This window comes from Littorina saxatilis, linkage group LG6, assembly GCF_037325665.1.
Source record: "Littorina saxatilis isolate snail1 linkage group LG6, US_GU_Lsax_2.0, whole genome shotgun sequence".
NCBI lineage: Eukaryota > Metazoa > Mollusca > Gastropoda > Littorinimorpha > Littorinidae > Littorina > Littorina saxatilis.
Window position 1 is genome coordinate 37,284,046 of NC_090250.1, and position 21,774 is coordinate 37,305,819.

Here is a 21,774-nt window from a genome sequence, read left to right on the forward strand (position 1 = left end):
AGCACCTGGCAAGATAATAATAACAAATTGTTGTTTTATAGCGCTTTATAGTCACCACCATAGTGCAGCCTAAGAGCGTTTTACAAAATCCATTTGATTTGACATTAAAATTCCACATTTCACATATAAAAAGGGAGTCAGTCTTAAATGGAAGGAGTCTCAACCCTTAGGCTGGTTGTCGAGACATATGTCGCGCTACTTTACGTATACTGTCACCTGGTTGTCACGACATATGTCGCGCTACTGGCTCAGTCTGTTTGGTCGGTTCCGATTACCTCCCATGGATGCGAAAACCTATATGACCGTTTTTCTTTATTTTTCTCTGTGTTAATTCACCAGTGGCAATGTAACATGTGTTACAGAATTGCACCAGTGTAAGGGTTAAATGAGATATTTGTTGGTCATGCAGTTAGTACCAAATAACACAGCAATCATAAGTTAACCAGCATAAAAGAGCCCAAGAATTAAGACTTACTTTCAATTCCTTTCTCAAATTTTCTGCTCAAAATCTTTGTAAAAATGTACCTCCATTTAAGACTCCTTCCATTGAGCCAAGCATCTTATTGGCTCACGAAGTGTAGCCTATGCGATCGTAACTTTGTCTGTCTGTGCGTGTGTGTGTGCGTGTGTGTGTGTGTGTGTGTGTATGTCTGTGGTAGAAACTTTAACATTTCCGAGTCTATGTGTGAGTGGTTATCCAAGACTATGGATAAAGCTCGCATAAGATTACGTCACGGTCAAAAGTGTTTGACGTCAATTAATGCATCATGACGGCATGCCTCCCTGTAGTCTTTCTCTCTCGCGTGGTGTGTGTGGTCTCGGTCATTGTTATTTTGAGCGGGCCGAGACTATTTGGCAGTCGTGTCCCTGTAAGTAGGCTACATGCAGACAGACAGATCTAGATCTAGTGTCTCTCTTTCTTGCACAGTGTCACCTAAGCTTACTGTGTGTGTGGGTGTGTATGTGTGACGGAGTGATTGAGTTTGTGTTACTGTTTGTCTATTTCTTACGTGAGCCTTGAAGGCTTCGCCTCTTATTAGTCTAGGGTCTCACAGTCACTGAATCACAGCTCCATAACAAATGAGGAACTTTCTCAAACAAGAGATCAGACGACGTACTTTAACTTAATATTTCACTTAATAATATTCCACTTCAAAGACCAAAGGTTGACGTAGAAGTGAACGTTTTGATTAAAAATTCTAATAAATAATGTATAATGATTGTTTGAATATTTCACTTATGTTTTTGCTTTACCAGACTGATGCCCTCAAAGGCAAAAATGGCAGTGCCGAAGAAAAGAGGCAGGTCAGCAAAATTTGTGAAGGCTGGCCGACGGGTAGAATCAGGAAGGCCCTGAGTGATGTTCAGGAAGATGAGTACCATACCTGTTGTGAAAATGTATAGTTATAGGTAACGTAGATCACAGACATGTTATCTGTTTACATACAAATGATGACCAAAAAGCACACACAGCTCTAACAAACATACAAGAATACAAACAAATATATATGAAGAAGCAAAACAAAACACGAATCTTTTAAAAAGAGGATGGGTTATCTACAATACCATTTCAACAACATAAAAAAACACAACATATATAGCAAAAGAAACAACAACCAACAAACAAGCAAAAAAACATACAAATGAAGAATTTCACACATTTTGCTTGGTATTTTCATTCTTTTCAACTGAGGAGCAGCTAAACTCATCTGTTATTCAAATATTACCGTAAGATTAATCCCTCTTGGTAAATTCACTCCTAAAAGGGGAGAAAAAAAACTTGTGCAAATCATCTTACACTTCCCTCAAAGTTGAAATAGATGCAGATGTTTGGCATCGGCATTCGGCACAACACCAACATTTCTTCCATTTGGCCCAAATTCATGTCGTCACTTTGACACATCTGCCTTCCTTTTTTTGTGGTCACATTGGCAAAAAACTGACACCAACATGAATGAACAACTGTCTTCAATTTAACAAAATTGACAAAATTATATGTACCTTTTTAGAAAAATTGCAGAAGAAAACAAATCTTAGCAATATCCCAGAGGATATGTATTGCAGAAACAGGACTTACCAACTACAGTGAGAGCGTTGGCAAAGAGTGAAAAGGGAGCTAAGCTGCGTAAGTCTCGTATAAGGCAGTAGGGAATAAGGAGAGCCGTCACAGCCACTTCATACACCCTCAGGCTGGGACTATGGTCCACAAATTGATCAATCACCTGTGACAACAAACAAATCCTAACCATAACATCCATTTGCTTAATCCACGCGCTTTATTAATCCACGTGCTTTATAAATATTATGCATTAGTATCATTATTATTATTTATTTGCTCTTTATACGCAACGAAACGAATTTTTTCTTTTAACAAAAGCTATCTGCAGACCTGTTTACCCTAAACCTGAGGCAAGAGTACTTTTTCAAAAAGTTGAGTGTATTTTTCAAAAAGTTGGTGTACTTTGCAAGCAAAGCCATATGGGCTAGGGAAAACTTTCTTTCTTTCTTTCTTTATTTGGTGTTTAACGTCGTTTTCAACCGTTCAAGGTTATATCGCGACGGCTAGGGAAAACGTACGCGTGGGTGCAAACGTGTTTATGTAAGAATAGCATGTCTTGTGAACATCTTCAGAATTTAACTCCTTCCGATACAACAGGGATAAAACAATTTTATTTACCTGTCAGTTTATAACATTATAACCAGTGTCTTCCAAGCAGATTGATAATGAAAAGATGAAGTTCGTGAAATAACATCTGCGGTTGACAGTGGCAAGTTCATTTTTACAATCATCTCAGAAAACATTGCTTCAGCACAGACTACAGCCTTTTCTTCTGGCAGGATTTGCTTTGCGGGAATGAACTTCATAATTCCTTGGCAGCTTTCAGCGGATTTCTTTGCAGCAACCTTGTCCATGTGAGTTTTGGAACTGCAGTGTCGTTCGATGTCATATTTCCCAGCATGGGCAACGGAGAAATCTGATTTACAATACTTGCAGTGTGCATGACTTTTTCCCATAGTAGACTCCACAATTCCTGGCTCTTTCTTATATTTCTCCAAGAAAATCTGGTGCTACTGCTGTTTAGACTTTGTACAGTCATCCGAAACTGGCACATTTTACTGCTTCATTTTCCCACGATTGTCCAGACGATCGCACGTGCCAACAACTGAACAAGGTTTCCACAGCTGAAGACTCGCTGTCATGGTTATCTCCCTTCGACCGAAACCGGTATCAGTTGTACCATCCCGTAATCAGCACACCAACACCGGAAAACGTATTCTAGACTTTTTCTTATGCGTATTTTGTGCCTGTGTTGCGTATTTGCGTACTGATAATAATTTGGCGTACAAAATACGCCCAAATCATACTGGTAAACAGGTCTGTATCTGTAACTATTCACATGAATCACAACATTAAGTTTAACTTTTACTATATGAAGTTGGTATTCCCAACGCTTAGATTAATAACGTCTAACCAAAAAATACAAATAAATAATAATAAAGTTGCTGCTGAATCACCACCTAACAGTACAAACACAGATTTTCTCAACCTCCTCACCACTGCCCTCCCCTGCATTTCACTCTAAATATCGCCAGAAACACAGAAGTAAATTTTTACAAAATAAGCAAAAAACAAGCAACCAAGCAAACAAACAAACACAACATATAACTTGCAAGTATCTTCATCTACATGTACACTCACATCCTTGACACTGGTGGCTATAAAAACAATGTAGACGCAGCAGAAACCAAACTGTGTGAAGAGCAGCAAAACGTTGACAAAAGTCCTGCACGCAAAGCAATAGATGAATCAGATGAATGGGAATTCTGTCAATGAGTACCTGACACTTGACATGTATGGTACAAACATTAGACATTTCCTATGTTTAACACTGTATGCATATGTCTCACACAAACTCCTGCACCCACACACACACACACGCACGCACACACACACACACACACACACGCAAACACACACAAACAAACAAACACACACATACAGGTGTTCTTCACCACTGAGGCTTAAATCGGTATTGGGTTCAAGGGAGACAACCACAAATACAATATTATCAGGTATCTGTTCTTAAAAGAGCTGCAAGAATGTCTTTTTTTCAGCAAAACGTTGGATATCCCATGACGTTGAACGATGGGAAACAAACACAGTTAAATAGCTGTAAGCTCTATTTTTTATCCACAGTACACTTGCTGAATCCTTCATTCCTTCCATTGTCTGCACATTTATAGTTCAACAACATCCACAACATAGTAGAATATGGACGGTTATTTAGATAATTTACCTTTATTAACACGCAAATAAAACTTACTTTGCATGAGGAGCAAGCCTGCGTAGTTTTGAGGGCCCTGTCTTGAGGCTCTCCTCCATGACCTCAGAGTAGCTCAGTTTGTCATGACCAATTCTGGAGAAGACAAACAATTACTCTCTCTCTCTCTCTCTCTCTCTCTTCTCTCTCTCCTCTCCTCTCTCTCTCTCTCCTCTCCTCTCCTCTCCTCTCCTCTCCTCTCCTCTCCTCTCCTCTCCCCTCCCCTCCCCTCCCCTCCCCTCCCCTCCCCTCCCCTCTCCTCTCCTCTCCTCTCCTCTCCTCTCCTCTCCTCTCCTCTCCTCTCCTCTCTCTCCTCTCCTCTCCTCTCCTCTCCTCTCCTCCTCTCTCTCTCTCTCTCTCTCTCTCTCTCTCTCTCTCTCTCTCTCTCTCTCTCTTTACTTTTTAGAACACTAATTCTTTCTAATGCAATGCATGCATAACATGTTACAGAAGCTCTGCTGTAGTAATTTTTCGCCCTGCTTCCAGTAGTACCAACTTTGATTAACATCAGATGGGCGCAATGGCCTAGTGGTAAGACGCCGGCCTCCAAAGCGGAAGGTCGTGCCCGGTTTGAATCCCGGCCGAGCCTCATGGTGGGTTAAGGGTGGAGATTTGTCCAATCTCCCAGGTCAACTTATGTGCAGACCTACTAGTGCCTTATCCCCCTTCGTGTGTACACGCAAGCACAAGACCAAGTGCGCACGGAAAAGATCATTTAACCCATGTCAGAGTTCGGTGGGTTATACAAACACGAAAATACCCAGCATGCTTCCTCCGAAAGCGGCGTATGGCTGCCTAAATGGCGGGGTAAAAACGGTCATACACGTAAAAATCCACTTGTGTAAAAACACGATTGTACGTGGGAGTTTCAGCCCATGAACGCAGAAGAAGAAGATTAACATCTCACAAGTTTTGGGGAGCTGTCACCTATGAGGTTTGACCAGTGCATCTGCAATCTCTATTTTTTGTTTCTCTTAACTTAGCTCTCTCAACTCATCTCACGTTGGATTTGACTACCTTTATCCTCAAATGTACTTTTAACCTGGTGTGTTTCTGTACTCTGTTCCATTCAAAACATGTTTCTTTGGCATTAGCTGCAGATACACGACAATATCGGATTTATTCTCAAAGGTATGTTTTACATGGTGTGTTTCTGTACTCTGTTCCATTCAAAACACATGTGTTTTTTTGGCATTAGCTGCAGATAGGCGACAGACCAACAGACTGTATTAGTACCCTTCTTCACGTAAAAAAAACAACACAAAAAGGAAATTAAAAAAACAGCCACATGTATGCGAGAAGGCTGTCGGTTTTCTATTGGCAGGCAATATTTCTCCCGCAGGGCTTTTCTTTTATTATGACATGTTAATTGTCAAGGAAAAGAAGACACATCTTACCTCTTGGTCAAAAGTTTGCTTGACTTGACAAGAATGTGCATACAGTGAGTAGCCACCATACCAATGCACAGGATTCCGACCAAGCCAGTCTGTAAGAAGAATAGAAAAATATAGTGATTTTTCAGTACTAAATCAATAAATCAATCCATCAATCAATCAATAAACAAAAGAAACTTTCTTTTACAGGGATGACATGACAGCCACTTTGATGAGGGCAACTACAAAGTTGACCTCACAAAAACTTAATCTCAAAACAGGCAAAATACAAAATGAATTCAAAAATCAACAAAATCTCAGAACAGGCAAAATTCAGCAACTTCATTTTGCAGAAAGGACGATTTGTCAATTACCTATCAAGTTCAGGCTGTCACCTGCAGACCCCTGCCTTCATTCCAAAAAGTGTACCAGAAAGCCAAACAGCTGCCTTTTAGGACGTACAATATTTGAATTAAAAAAAAATGTGTGATGGACTTTTTAGGCTGAGGAACAATAGTGGACACATTTTGTCTAGCCAAGCTTAGATACACAGAGATGCTGTTTGGAGTCGGCAGTTCGCAAAACCCCAAAATATCTTTCAAATCACTGAAAACTTTACTGTCATTTCAGTATAGTATGCAAATCTTGTTTCACAGTGGGGGGGAAAGGGGGCGTCAAGGACTGCCTAAAGCTTTATAAAATTGCTGATACAGATGACACTCAGTGACCATAACGAACGCCCAATGGATTGACCAATACAGATGACACTCAGTGTCCATAACGAACGCCCAATGGATTGACCAATACAGATGACACTCAGTGTCCACAACGAACGCCCAATGGATTGACCAATACAGATGACACTCAGTGTCCACAACAAACGCCCAATGGATTGACCAATACAGATGACACTCAGTGTCCATAACGAACGCCCAATGGATTGACCAATACAGATGACACTCAGTGTCCATAACGAACGCCCAATGGATTGACCAATACAGATGACACTCAGTGTCCATAACGAACGCCCAATGGATTGACCAATACAGATGACACTCAGTGTCCATAACGAACGCCCAATGGATTGACCAATACAGATGACACTCAGTGTCCATAACGAACGCCCAATGGATTGACCAAAAGTGGGCATTATAGACAGGTGGTCACTTTGCAAAATGTAATTATATTGAAGAGAAACACGTTTGGGATCCTTCGGAAATATCATTGTGGGCAGGTGGTCGCTATTGACTGGTGGTTGCAAGGCCAGGTTTGACTGTGTTTTCAGTACATTTTGCTGTTCCGTAAAAGCTTTAATGATGGCACGGGTCAATTGTTATTTTGGCCTAGAGGGGGGATACAGTAATTAAAAACCAATTAGAGAGAGACGGGTGTCTGATATTAGGAAAAGCCAATTAGATTGCCAGTTCAGGTCACATATTATATTTAAATAATCCTCACTCGCTAATCATCGCTTGACCGGGGAGCACCAACATTTTTTCGTTCGCTACTTCAGATTATTCTGGCATTTTTAGATATATATCTCTTTGAGATCTTGATTACTTCCCTTGTCTCACAGACAGCATAAAAGCCATGCAGACAAATTAGTCCACACAATAAATTCAATACTGACCCATAGTCCAGCTTTGCTGACCGCATTAGGCATGGCCAGCACTCCAGTGCCAATGTTGCCTTTCATTATGTGCATCAGGCACTGTACATCACTGAAAAAGAGAGAATTAGCAGGCACCTCGTTCACTTAAGCTGCTTGAAGCCCTAATGTTTCTACACCATCACAATCTGTTGGAAAAGAACTGGCTAGCAATTATAGTTTTACAGATTAACCGTGGAACCTTTTTTTTCTTTCTTTCTTTATTTGGTGTTTAACGTCGTTTTCAACCACGAAGGGTTATATCGCGACGGGGAAAGGGGGAAGATGGAATAGAGCCACTTGTCAATTGTTTCTTGTTCACAAAAGCACTAATCAAAAATTTGCTCCAGGGGCTTGCAACGTATTACAATATATTACCTTACTGGGAGAATGCAAGTTTCCAGTACAAAGGACTTAACATTTCTGACATACTGCTTGACTAAAATCTTTACAAAAATTGACTATATTCTATACAAGAAACACTTAACAAGGGTAAAAGGAGAAACAAAATCCGTTAGTCGCCTCTTACGACATGCTGGAGAGCATCGGGTAAATTCTTCCCCCTAACCCGCGGGGGGTCTTTTTTTCCTTTTTTTTTCTGATTTGCTCAATTGCTGTCAGTTTCTTGCTACATCTAATAGCCAGAATGGATTCAGCATATTGAGCATTTTAAAAAGCCCATGCAAGTATTAAGCCCTTTAGTGTCCCTTGTCTCAGCTGTGAATTTAAATCTTCCGGGCTATCTGCTTGAAATCTTTTCATTCAAAAACCAGCTCCTGTACATCATTAAATCCGTTATCAAAAATCACATTCAGCACTAGTACAGTTGAACCCCACTTTTAAGACCCCCTCATTTTAAGACACCCCCTTTTTTAAAACCCTTTTTTGAGGTTTTCTGTTCATAACCCGTTTTGTAAATTTGCCTATATTTTTAAAGGTGGTCGTCTACATTTTTGCTTTTTTTCAATAATCTTATGGTTAGATTTCGCTAAAAAGTTATGTCAGATGATGAATGAACCATGGAGAAAAAAGTTATTACAAAAAAATATATGAAAAAAAAGATTTTATTTTTGGGTAGCCGACGGTGACTCACGCTTCCAATATTTTGTTTTCTGTTTGCTGAGAACATGTGCTTTGCCTAAAAATACTGACCAATCAAATTCATGTCTCTATGCTTATAGCCACGCCCAAACAAGTGCAGCAACAGTTCGACACTGGAGCGCTGTCCACGCTTTTTTTTTAACGCACGAAATGCACGGGATTTGAGAGGAGTTTTGCGCTTGGCATTTTCCAAATAAGGATATCCTACTATGAGTACTACGCTGGAATACTACAATGAATTTTCAAACGGCTACACTGGCTTCGTATTTCCTGATCGAAAGGGGGTGTATTGTTGATACTTGTAGATATTAGACATTTTAATGGTCAAATGGCGATTTCGGTATAAAAATGTAGACAAGGACCTTTAAACTCCCTCCTATATTTTACAACCTGATTTTCACACACAAATATTTGAGGTCTTAAAGGGAGGGGTTCCACTGTAACTCCTTAGACGACTGTACTAGCTAATTACTGACTTTGTGGTGTGTTCGGTCAGCGACTGGTCATTGTCGATCTCAATGTTGGTCCCCTCTATCTCCTCCACTTCACAGGGCAGTGGAGGGCCAATGGCACCGCTCTGGCTCCTCCCGTCCTGTTCCCCCGACAGGCTGGACGTGTCGATGGAGGTGTTGAGTGAGTTGTACTGACCGCTGCTCTGCAGGCCGCTGGACCGCTGAACCATGGGCTGGTTTAGGACCAGTCGCGTCGTCTCTCTCAAATTCTCTGGGCCGTCCCCTTTTGCAAGGTCAGGGTTGCTCGTTGCCATGGTGATGGTACAGGCTATGTAACACTGACAGCCTGTAGCTCAGCCCCTGCACACAAATCAGCAGAAATTTTGGCTCTGTTTTTTTTTCTGCGTTAATGGCCGTTTGGTTGGTATTGCGTGTTGTTCTAAAACTCAGAGGACAATACTGGTCAGTTGGACCTCAGGTTTGAAAATATGTATGGGTCAAAATGCCCTAGCTTACATACAAAAATGGTTGGATCAAAAGGCCTCCTTGATGTCAACATTATTGGATGATTATAACCAGCCAGATCCAGAACAAATGCGTCAGATCAAGAAAGTATGTGTCCGTGACACAGGAGACCAAGGCCTGAGAACAATGCTAATTGTATTCACTGACGACTTAAAACCTTGAAATCCTTCAGCGAAGACCTTAGTTTGCACATACTGCACATAGTCACTGCATTAGATTTCACCACAGTCAAAGATAGAATAACCTTCTGTAAAGATCACTGTCTATTAATACACAGCTGTTACACTACACTGAACAAATCATCATGATCTGTCAGTGTTAGATTATACCATGAATTTCAGGTATTACAAAATACAAGAAAAGGGATCATCAACCGTTCAGACGTATCAGTTTTGATTTCATTTGACATTTTTTTCTGTTTCAAAGTAAAACTAAACTTATGGCTGTTGTGATTAAATCTTTGTTTGATTGGTTACCGTTTGTTTGACAAAACTTAAACCCGCTCACTATTTAGATGATACCAGTTCAAAAAACACATTACGCAATCATTGATCATTACTGAGAAACAAAAAGATAGAATAATAATTAAAAGCTGTTAGTAACACACACAAACACACACACACACACGTACAAACACTACTCACATTTGGATAATATTCCACACGGCTATTATTAAATGTTATTGATATGATACATGAAAATTGAAATGACAGTGCATCTGGTCATTCTTTATTAATAAATTAGTCTGATTAATAGCTTCAATAAAAAGATGTCATGGCCAGGTTAATTGCACTAATACCTGATATCACAACTGACTAAAAAAAATAGCAAAATTTTTTCCCAGTCAGGCGGACAATAAAACCATTGACTGATATTTCCATTCAAGGCCACTTACACAACCAATTGACCCACTGCATTAGCAAAGAATGCACTGTGTACCTACCCAGCTGATAATTACTCAGAGTACAGAGATTCTTATATAAACACGAGTGGTTTTTTATATGGCTTGTATTTCAGTCAAGACCCAGCTGATGAATATCAAGGGACTCACGAGCCTCTGGCGAGTGAACTGCCCCTTTGATATTCCCGCTGGGTCTTGACTGAAATATAAGCCATATAAAAAATCATGAGTGTTGTAACCTGTTTATCCCATGAAGATCTAAAAGACAAAGTGTGACGGAAACATCAAGCTTTAGTTGTGTGTTCAGATGAGGCACCTCTGCACATACCTTATTCTAAAGGCACGTCTGTTGATCTATGTCAAGTCGGTGCATAATGGTGGCTTGGTTGTCCCCGTCAATTGAAAGCCTCTTACACGGATTTGACTGAATACCTAGTGGTTACACACGCATCTCCTGAGATCGTGGACACCTTCATCGTCTATAGGGCCTACTGCACCGCAGAAGAGCTAGAAATACTCGCAAAATGCATTAAACAGCTTGCCCAGAGAACAATCGTAGTCGACGATGTACCGATAAGGGCGTGTGTACCGAGCACGCCTGTAACTTCACAAGAGCATAGCCTGAACATAGCAGTGCTGGTCCGACGGACTGGGTTTTTAACAATTGCTAGTATGACTTCTGTTTTAGTTGAGAGAGCCGTCACCAACGAGCACACACACTCAAACACATACGGCTTGTCATGTTGATCACAAGAGAGAAATAGAACAGCCAATAGAAGGAAACATAACAGATTACGTCCCCAGAATATGACGCGATGGACGACAGACGTCATGAAATCTATGACGCTGTGATGATAGTCTCGGCAAGTCGAGACTAAAAGTCAGCAATAGCACTGAACGACTCTCGCGCAAGTTCTCATTCTCAAAAGCGTGGTAACCCCATGCACATCCGGTCGACAGGTACATGTGCATTTTGGAATGTCAAGGACGACAGAAAGTAGAGCCAGCTATGATGTATTTCGTGCACCCTTATTTATCCACTATTTTATGTGTAATATAAGAGTGCAATAGTTACATCATAGATGTAACAAGAGAACAATGGAAATACAAGAAGTATACCAAGAGTACATTTACAGAGACAAAGAAGGGAGGTCATGAGAATATGTATATATATATATATATATCTATGTAGGATTATTTATCATGCATGATATACGTTCAGATGTCCCTAACTTTTACCTGGAATGCTGTACAGTGGAAATCGGATCTTTCTTAGACCACCAAAACTCTTGAGAAAGTCAGGTATCAAAAATGGAGTCTTAAAATAGAGGTCAATTACAGAACATCTAATTATAGGAAAAACACAGGGTGTTAAAAGAGGGGTTAAGTCTTAAATCAGGAGGTCTTAAAAGGGGGGTTCCACTGTGTATACAATCAACTGATGACAGTACAGTTATCAGGGTCACATAGTCAGTCAGTCATTAACACAGAGATCGAGTCATTCACACAGATTCGTTGACTTAATAGCTCTTGTACTTATACCAAAAAGAAAACAAATACTGTTTCGTAGTAGTAGTAAAATTGATATTAAAAGTCCTACTGTTTCACGCTCATCCTGTTGTTTTAAACTGGTATTCTTCGTGCATTGCCATAGCAATAAACTGAAACACTCGCATACAATGATGACAACGAGTGTAACATCTGAGCGTGTGTTTTCTCCACCGCTGGCGAATTGAACTTGACTGATCAAAGAGCATCACTGTTATAGTGTTATAAGTTAATACATGTATGTATTTTTAATCATCAGAATCAATTAACTGACCTTCTAGCGCTGTCCTCTGAGGCTGGGAACAACACTCATGGAAATCCATTTATCCTTTCATACATTTAAAAGTTCACTTTACCATCCAAACAACACTCGCCTTTATTATCTTTACAGAATGATATCCTGTTCAGATGTAGAATTCACTAATTTACCCTTTTCAGATGCAAAATATTGATTTATCTTTTCCATCTGTTACACTCACCCCTCACTCACCCGTAAGCTTTGCAAATGTAATGATGACGCTGTTCACTTTAAATCCCTTTAAAATAACACTGACACCTCATCCTGACCAAATATTACACTTACTTTATGATTTATCCTTTCAGTTTCACAATGTGATGCTTACTTGAACATCCTTTCCAGATGTTACTATAGTCAAACCTGCTAATAACAACCACCCAAGGGACTCAGACTAAATGTGGTTGATTAAAATTTAAATCAGGTGGTCACTTTGGAAATTAAGGTGAATTATGTAGACAAAATCCCCACTTTGGGATCCTTTGGTGTGGTCATTGTGGGAAGTGATGCAGTCGTTATTGGAGGTCAGGTCGCTAGGACAGGTTCAACTGTACTTGTTTTTTTCGGGTTAAAAAATTAATCAATGGAACTCACATGGTCCCACCCTGCCACTACATTTAAGTCAATCAACGGAAGTATCACTTGATTTTTTTGTAACCAGAGCCCATAGATTTTGTTTTAATGTTTGCTACTTCCTCATTGACAAAAGGACTTTGTGGATCACGTCATGACATCTACAAACGAGCATTTCATCACTGGAACTTGCAGCTGGTCTTTGTTGAAATCAATTATAATAATTTCAATTATAAGAGTTGCAGATGTTTCAATGTTTGCTACTTCCCCATTGACAAAAGGAAACTGTGTGGATCATATGACATCAACAAACTTGCAACTGTATTATCACTGGAACCTGCAGCTGATCATGATTGCTGTAACCAATAATAGTTACTTCACTCATATGAGTTGCAGGTGTGCTCCCCCTGAGGGGCCACTGAGTCTCTCTTTTGACACTGGACACATTCATGATTATTATGCTACCATGTGTATCATACACATGTATATATATATACACAAACATGGTCTTGTGTTCAATTTTGATGAACTTTCTTTTCATTTTATGCTAGCCTGCCTGCCACTTGGCCCATGACCCATGTGATCGTGACTCGTTGTAAGTAATGTCTGACTTTTACCTTGGTGATAACACTCATACGTCAGACACATGTCTGTAGCATGCAAAGGATCCATGATTACTAATGCCTTGATATTATACTTTCTACATATTAGCTGTCAATGAAAGGGAAGCTATAACAAAATTTCACATTCAAATCTGGTAGAAACGCAATGAAAATGACAATTATTTTCCTGTCATGACCATTATAATTTATATGGTTCAAAGACTCACACAAAATTTACATTGACATTTTCTCCAGTGTTTATAAAGTTAGAAGCTTGAAACTTCACACAACAGTCAACACCCTTGCGATGACGTCCAGGCAATGTGTTACATCTGGTTGACCTTCATCAACTTGCAAGGTCACAGAAGGGTCAAAAGAGGTTAATCAGTTTCCAAAAAAATGTTGGAGCGATAGAATTTTGAAAATTTATACACGTTTTCCATTTAAAAAGTCTGTGTAGCTTACATTTTCCACAGCAAGAATAAAATTCTAAAAACAAAAATCTACAAAATGAATCAGCATCGTAGAAAGTACATGTACTGAATACAAACTCTCAGCACTTTAGAGTAGAAATATATCCAGTAATGACAGCTTGTACTAGGAAGCAGTTGTTGAAGGTAATTGTTGTTCATTACCCAAGTCCATTGCCATTTCTTTCTGTTTATATAGTAATAAACAAACTAAAAATTTAAAAATCAAAAAAGCCTTGCTATTACTATTAGAAGAAATTACTTTGATTAAATTCAATATTCATTTCAAAACAAACCTATCATCGGAATGTAGTACATATTTGCAGACATTTTTCAGTGAACTCAAAGTAACACCTGCTACCGGAGTTTGCTTCACAACGTTAGATCCCGTTTGGAGAAATTCCACAACTATAAACCCCTCTTGCAAGAAAAAATCTACAGTACAATTTCCATGAAACTCGATCAACCTTTTCATAGGCAGTTTATTATAGGCAGCTACTGATAGACTAGTCGCTGCTCATCATTAAGTTAATAATATATAAACACATGAGAAGGCGGGCAGGGTCATATATGGTCGGTATGTCATATATATAGTCTGCAGCAAATTGAATCCATGTATTGTATGTACATCTAAAAGAGCCCTTTAAATATTCACAAAAGATAAAACATTATCTGAATTATCATAACAAAAAAACATGTTAATGTCTTAATTCATTGCTGCTCATATATAACAACTGACAACAGTTTTCTGCTGCCGTTGTTCATTCATGGTTTCATTTTGTGGGCGTGCAGAGCTAACTAGTCTTCAGGGCCTTACAAATACAGTAACCTAGCTTGTATGTTATTTCTTACGAGAAAACTTTTTATATATATGTAAAATGTTAAATCTTAATGTCTAATGTAAAGCGCCATGAGACTGCCATTTGGCGGTGAACAGCGCTATAAAAGAATCTTTTATTATTATTATTATTATTATTAACCTCTCCTTCAAGACTTCAAAAATCTGAGAAAATTAGGGCCGATCTTAAAATGTAGGTACATTTACTGAGGTTAAGAACAGAAAATTAGGGCCGATCTTAAAATGTAGGTTATACATTTACTGAGGTTAAGAACAGAAAATGTGAAATAACAGGGTTTACAAAAGGGAGAGAATCTTAAATTAGGGGTCTTAAGGGGATGGGGGGGGGGGGGGGTGTAGACCCCATTAAAGACTAATAAAATAAGTTGATATGATACAAGCAGCGGGGAAGGGTACCAAGCTAAACGTTACTAAAAACATAATGATACTAATTGCCAACATATTGTTGATTGGGCTGGGCTGATATCAAAGCTATAGACAATTATTTGAATTCATAGTATGTTAAAATGAATAATACTTAGGACTTAATGGCCTCTTACTATCCTTTTAATTCTAACAGTACCCCGCCACCTGTTGCCCGACACATTTATCTTTATTATTATGGATGCTGAAACTGAGAGGCTCATGAGGTCTATATAATCTCTTGTTTGCTGGGAATATAAGGAACCAGATGTATATGGTTCATTCTCAGAAATGGTGGTCCAAAGTGTTACATACAAAGTAAAAAATAAAGTGTCAAGAAATACAAAATAATTGTTTTTACTATGAAGTCTATTGTTTGCTATACATAATAATGCAAAAATTAGACAAAAAGAGTAATTGGTTGCTGAATAAGAGACGTTTTAAAGTGTTGTATTTACGTGATGAATGTTGTAACATGGAAACCAAATTCCAACTTTAAACCACCTAAGCCTTCAATCCTTTGTGCATTTTTTATCAGTTCTGCAGTATTTTTGTGTTCTACCCAACACATTCTAGTTATGAAAGGTAAGGACTTCAACTAATATTGGTAAAAAAATGACATTTGGAACAAAACTAAGGTGAATGTCGCAACACAGAAACGACATGCTTGAACCACTTTTGGTTCCTGTGCGACAGACATGAATCTGCAGTTTGGCCTTTCCTGCCGGCAAAACCCGTCTGACCCAAAATAACTACACAAAACACAATTCGTCAGAGTTTGCTGTATTTGTTGAAAGTTCCTGTTGCGTTCAGATTACCCATTTTAAGTACTTGATGAATGTCGAACATCGACGATCAGAGGATACGAAAACTTCGCATGTGAGTCAAAAACCATCTTCAGTCGTAACGTAGGTCAGGAAACGACGCCATGAGTTTCAGCAAATGATATGATTCTGGTGTTTTCTGTGAATATTTGGCTGTGATTCAAAGGACTATATATTTTCTTGTTCGAACTTCCTGTGCGCCAAAGAGCTAAAAATAGCCGTGATGTGGCAAAGTCATGGAGCACATTGCTGTCCGATGTTCGCGCGTCGAGTCTGGATATGATGCGTTACGACATTCATAATTTTTTGTTCGAAGCTAGCCCGTAACTTCAAATTCAGCGTGAGTTTTTGCAAAGATGTGTTGCTACATCCAATACTGAACTCCTGACTGTCGATTGCAGTAATTTGTTGGTGTTTGCATGTTTGCATTTAGCCATGAGACTGAACATATTGTTGATCACGAAAGTCGTGTAACTCTTCGGCGATCCGGAAACGGCCGAACTTCGCAATTGAAAAGCACACAAAAACAACACCAACGTATAGAAACCATTTTTATTGACATACAACAATGCTTTAATGTCTCAGGAATAGATTCAGATGAAAAAAGTCGTGGTAGAAATAATTTTAATTTACTTTTTCATGATTTCAAATGTGTCACCCCTTCTCACTCTCACTGGACCACCATTTCTGAGAATGAATGACCCATATATATATATTATTCAAACCATGCATGCATTATTTAAATGTCGACTTATCTCTCTCTCTCTTTCTCCCTTGAATATCTCTTATCCCTCATCCTGCATAAAAATCCTTCTGTACTTGGAATTCACGAGGTGGTGAAATTATCAATGATAAAAGTTAATCCTTCAACATTTTAGTTTTACCATATTAACTTTTCTTTCTCATCTTGTTTTTAAATGTAATGAGTTAAATAATATTTTATCACTGAAGATGTGCGGGGATGTAGCTCAGTCGGTAGCGCGCTGGATTTGTATCCAGTTGGCCGTTGTCAGCGTGAGTTTGTCCCCACGTTCGGCGAGAGTCAACTTTGTGTGCAGACTCTCCTCGGTGTCCGAACACCCCCGTGTGTACACGCAAGCACAAGACCAAGTGCGCACGAAAAAGATCCTGTAATCCATGTCAGAGTTCGGTGGGTTATAGAAACACGAAAATACCCAGCATGCTTCCTCCGAAAGCGGCGTATGGCTGCCTAAATGGCGGGGTAAAAACGGTCATACACGTAAAAGCCGTGGGAGTTTCAGCCCATGAACGAACAAACAAACAAACAAATCACTGAAGATAACTGTAGGGAATGACGGTCCTTCAAAATCCAAACTGTTACCTTCAGATGTTTTAACCTAAAGAAGCCTTCCACAAAGGCAGCTATCGCACATGTTAAAGATCCCGAGTTTCCAGCAAAAGTCTAGACTTTGCAACACACAGCTTAGTACCTAGCATGCATATAACTGTCAAAGACAACATCATGCTGCCCATGGGGAAAAAATGGTAAGGCAGGAAAACTCTCACCATAAGGTGGCCCTCTCAGAGTTAAAAGCTCAAGAAAAACAAGATCGAAACTGTAAATAATGAAGAGTTATCTAAAACTCTGCACATAAAAAAGTACGCAAAATGTTGCAATATTATGATTTTTCGCAGTTTAGATAATATACTGTTGACATTCATTTAATCATCCTATGTCGACTGGACTACAACTGAGTGTATGATGGTTTATGTGTTAGACTTCAATGAAGCAATGAATATTTACATGAATCATGTGATTAGGTTTTGAAATGACAGAAGTGACTCTTTTCCATAGAATTAGAAACTACAGCAGCTCATCAATAATTCTCCTTTCAGCTGTTATGCAAGCTTGTAACCGTAAGTAAGATTGTCTCAAAAGATAAAGGCTGATTAGGTGCAAGTGCAACATTACTCTCCCTTAATTAGTAACTTGACAGATGATCATGACACAAATTCCCCCCGCGGGTTAGGGGGAAGAATTTACCCGATGCTCCCCAGCATGTCGTAAGAGGCGACTAACGGATTCTGTTTCTCCTTTTACCCTTGTTAAGTGTTTCTTGTATAGAATATAGTCAATTTTTGTAAAGATTTTAGTCAAGCAGTATGTAAGAAATGTTTAGTCCTTTGTACTGAAACTTGCATTCTCCCAGTAAGGTAATATATTGTACTACAGTACGTTGCAAGCCCCTGGAGCAATTTTTTTATTAGTGCTTTTGTGAACAAGAAACAATTAACAAGTGGCTCTATCCCATCTCCCCCCCTTTCCCCGTCACGATATAACCTTCGTGGTTGAAAACGACGTTAAACACCAAATAAAGAAAGAAAGATGACACAATTAATGTATTTGCTGAACATCTGAAGGGCAACTTTTAAAAGTAAGAACATGCACAAAGTGCTCTGCATACACATAACTATGGGGAAGAATGGGACATGGTATTGGGAAGGGGAATTGATGCACGGAAAATAAAGACTACAATTAGACAAAGTAGTACTTTGCTGTTTCTTTTGTTGCTCATTATGGCCAGACACTATAATGACAGCTACCCAACTATCTTGTCTGCAATTCACACAAATATTGGTTGAAAAAACAGAAATGACAATTGACATCACGATTCTTGTGTGTTTTTTCTTCCATTTATCAATTTGCTCTCATATTATTATTAATTTACAAATGACATGTTTTTCTCTCTTTGACTTATATCAATAATGTGCTATTCAGAACTGGTCACACATTGCAAAAAAATTGCCACATTAGAGTGACAGCACAATGGAGACAACAGCTTGCAAATGACAACCACTTGTTTGCAGCTGACTAATTAGGCCAAAAAAAAAAAATTGTCTGTTTAGGGTAACATGACCAAAAAAAGTAGGGTCGGTAGGTAGGTGGTTTTTTTTTTTTTTTTTTTTTTTTTTTTTTGTGTTTGTGTGTGTAAATGCTATGTTGGCTGAACATTCACTTCTTATATTTGATGAATACATGTTTCAAAACTAACGTATAAATAAAACAGAGAGAAAGGGAGAGAAAGAAACGCCAAATGTCTCTTTTTAGCATTTTTACCTCTTTTTTTTTCTTTTTTTTTTTTTGAAATCAAAAAAAAGTTTTTGGGTCGGCGCCAAATCGATAGGGTCGGTCGGGTTACCCTAAACAGACAATTTTTTTTTTTTGGCCTTAGTAAAATTTGTATAAATTCCCAGTGCTGCCTGAGATGTGAGCTGAAGCGCTAAAGGAGAGCTAGGTCACTTAATTCCCATGAAAGGACGTCATTCTGTTTCTCTTTGTGTGTTATCTTAACAAAAATAGACCTGTCATGACAGCTAGGCCACCTGCAATGTGTGTCCTTACTAGTTTTAGTTTTAGCCCAGGAACATCAACAGATAGGTTAGGCTGATAGGTTAGTGGTAATTTGAGTTTAAGAACAGTACACCTAGTCATGACAGCTGGCCATGCAGTCACAAAAATGTTAAAGGATTAAAGTTTAATGACTACATTTGACAGAATTTCAAAACTACGAATTGATCTGTCTCTGTCTGTCTGCAAACACACTGACACAGAGAGACATGCATACTTAAACACACACACACACACAAACAAACAAACATAATTACACACACACACAAACATTTACACACGCACACACATTATGGTCGACATACAAACACACACACACACACACACACAAGCACAATTTAAACGCATACACATACATACATGGAAGGCGCACACACAAGCACATACAAATACATGTTTGTTTGTTTGTTTGTTTATTTGTTGCTTAACGTCCAGCCGACTACGCAGAGCCATATCAGGACGAGGAAGGGGGGGATGAAGGGGGCCACTTGTCAAGCGATTCCTGTTTACAAATGCACTAACCCATTACTTGTGTCCCAGCAGGCTTTAGTAAAACTAAATTAATACCTACTGGAAGATTACCAGTTTCCAGTATGTTAAAATAGGCTTAACCTATCTACTGCTGGACTTACATCAGAACACTAACAGATTAAACTATACATGAATCGCGAGACAAGCGGCAAGAGAAGAGATTTTTGGAAAAAATACAGGTGAATGAGCAAGAAGGCAGAAAAAAGAAAAGAATTCATGAAGAAAAAGAGAGCATGACAGGAAAGAGGAACCAAAAATCTACCTAACAGCAAACTAGAAAGCTCTTGCGGTTCCAAAAACAGGAGGGGCTTTTAATTTCATAACCGCAGTGCCCCACTGCGGGAACAAATACATGTACACACACACAAACGAACACAAATCTGCATACATATATCAGTGTTGTTGCCAGCCTAAGAAGACAATAGGTCATTTGGACCTCCCTAAAAAAAAACAATAGGTCCAAATATGCCCTGACTTTAAAAAAGCAATAGGTCAAAAAAAATTCTACAACTTTGTTGTAACTTTTAGCATCTTTTTTTGGGCAATATTTTCAGGCTATTCGCGTTTTTCCCTTTCCTTCTTATTCTGAACCTGTTTCAAGTCCTTTGACATTGCTTTGATGTCGCTTCCTAGTTTTAATTGTTCATAAACTTTGCGAGGAGAAAGAGCCTGACATTCCTGGCCTACCCTTTCCAATACAGTGTGCCCCATGTGCGAATGTAGGGATTGGCCTGCCTGATCTTCGCATTACCATACCGTAGTATTATATTGATGAACTTTCCGCTGTTTGCGCCGTTTTCGGTAAATAGGTACACCGGCTGGATCGGGTATTTCCGTAAACGCAGCCTCGAGTGTCAATGACGACAAACACGGACTCGGCACCGAGTGCATTTTCACTCGTAGCGAACATGAGCATTCTGATCGGGCTTTGCAACTCCCATTCCATTCATTGCAGACCTTGTCCGCCTTGTACGAATATGCATCGGTCAGTTGACCACCAAAACGTAAAAACTATCGGTCCATCGACCGGAAAAGGCTCAGGTCCATTATGCGTCAAATCATAAAGGAATGCGTCAGAGACCGAAGACTGAGGCCTGGCAACAACACTGTATATATATGCATTGAGCTGTCTGACTAAATGTTGAAAAAAAAAAGAAAGATGGTCTACATAATATTAATAGGTATAACTTCAACACACTGGCTATACGCACTGAGAGTGAATACACGATTCTTCCCCCTGTATACACGCCGACGTTATAACTTATGGACGCGAAGCGAATTTGCCACTCAAAGCCACTTTGCGATAGAAACGCAGAGCAGTTGATTATCAAACTTTCGAAGTACAAAAAAAAAAAACAATCTGATGCTGCACGGTCTTTACTTTAATGTTGACTAAGTTTTCGGAGTATACATAAAAGACCAGACAACCACATCAACACTCCAGTCGAAGTCTCATTTGACGTCATTTTGAGAATTATAACTAAGGGACGCAATGATCGAACTTTCAATTCAGAGAATCAAAGTACGCTTGCATGGGACAAAAACACACAAAAACAAACACACACACACACACAAAACTTATGCTACACAGCAGTTTATTGTCGGGATATGGTTCACACTTGGAGTGTGTAGAAGTGGTTGTATACTAATTACTATATATATGTGAGTGTACATTATTGCCACTGCCAGCCCTGTATACACTCTGAAAAATGGCGGAAGTCAATACATTCGTCAGATTTTCATTGGCTACTTCCTAACGACTTGTAAGGGGGCATTTCATCGGCTTACGATTTGTAACAGAGCTTTTGATTGTCAGAGTGCATACACACCTGTCACTCCTGTATACCCTGGGAGTGTATACCTTTTGCCTACCAACTTCAAACGCATGCTTGAAAGATCTCACAAGTATGTGACTGCGATCAGGCAGCAGTGGACATGACTGTTGCATGACATGATTCAGTCATATCACAGAATATCA

General features: G+C 39.2%; 1 protein-coding gene across 1 annotated transcript in view; it reads right to left on the reverse strand.

Annotated features, from left to right (window-relative positions):
- Positions 1 to 21,774, reverse strand: part of LOC138969139 (neutral amino acid uniporter 4-like) — a 37,252-nt gene that overhangs the window by 14,986 nt on the left and 492 nt on the right. Inside the window, exons 2-9 of the mRNA XM_070341856.1 lie at positions 8,921 to 9,256; positions 7,326 to 7,416; positions 5,720 to 5,808; positions 4,326 to 4,418; positions 3,701 to 3,785; positions 2,078 to 2,222; positions 1,255 to 1,385; positions 1 to 5 (exon numbers count right to left, since the gene is read on the reverse strand). The exon at positions 1 to 5 is cut by the window's left edge and continues 174 nt beyond it. Coding sequence (XP_070197957.1) covers positions 1 to 5; positions 1,255 to 1,385; positions 2,078 to 2,222; positions 3,701 to 3,785; positions 4,326 to 4,418; positions 5,720 to 5,808; positions 7,326 to 7,416; positions 8,921 to 9,210 — 929 coding nt within the window. The 5' untranslated portion in view covers positions 9,211 to 9,256. The remainder of the gene's footprint in view (positions 6 to 1,254; positions 1,386 to 2,077; positions 2,223 to 3,700; positions 3,786 to 4,325; positions 4,419 to 5,719; positions 5,809 to 7,325; positions 7,417 to 8,920; positions 9,257 to 21,774) is intronic.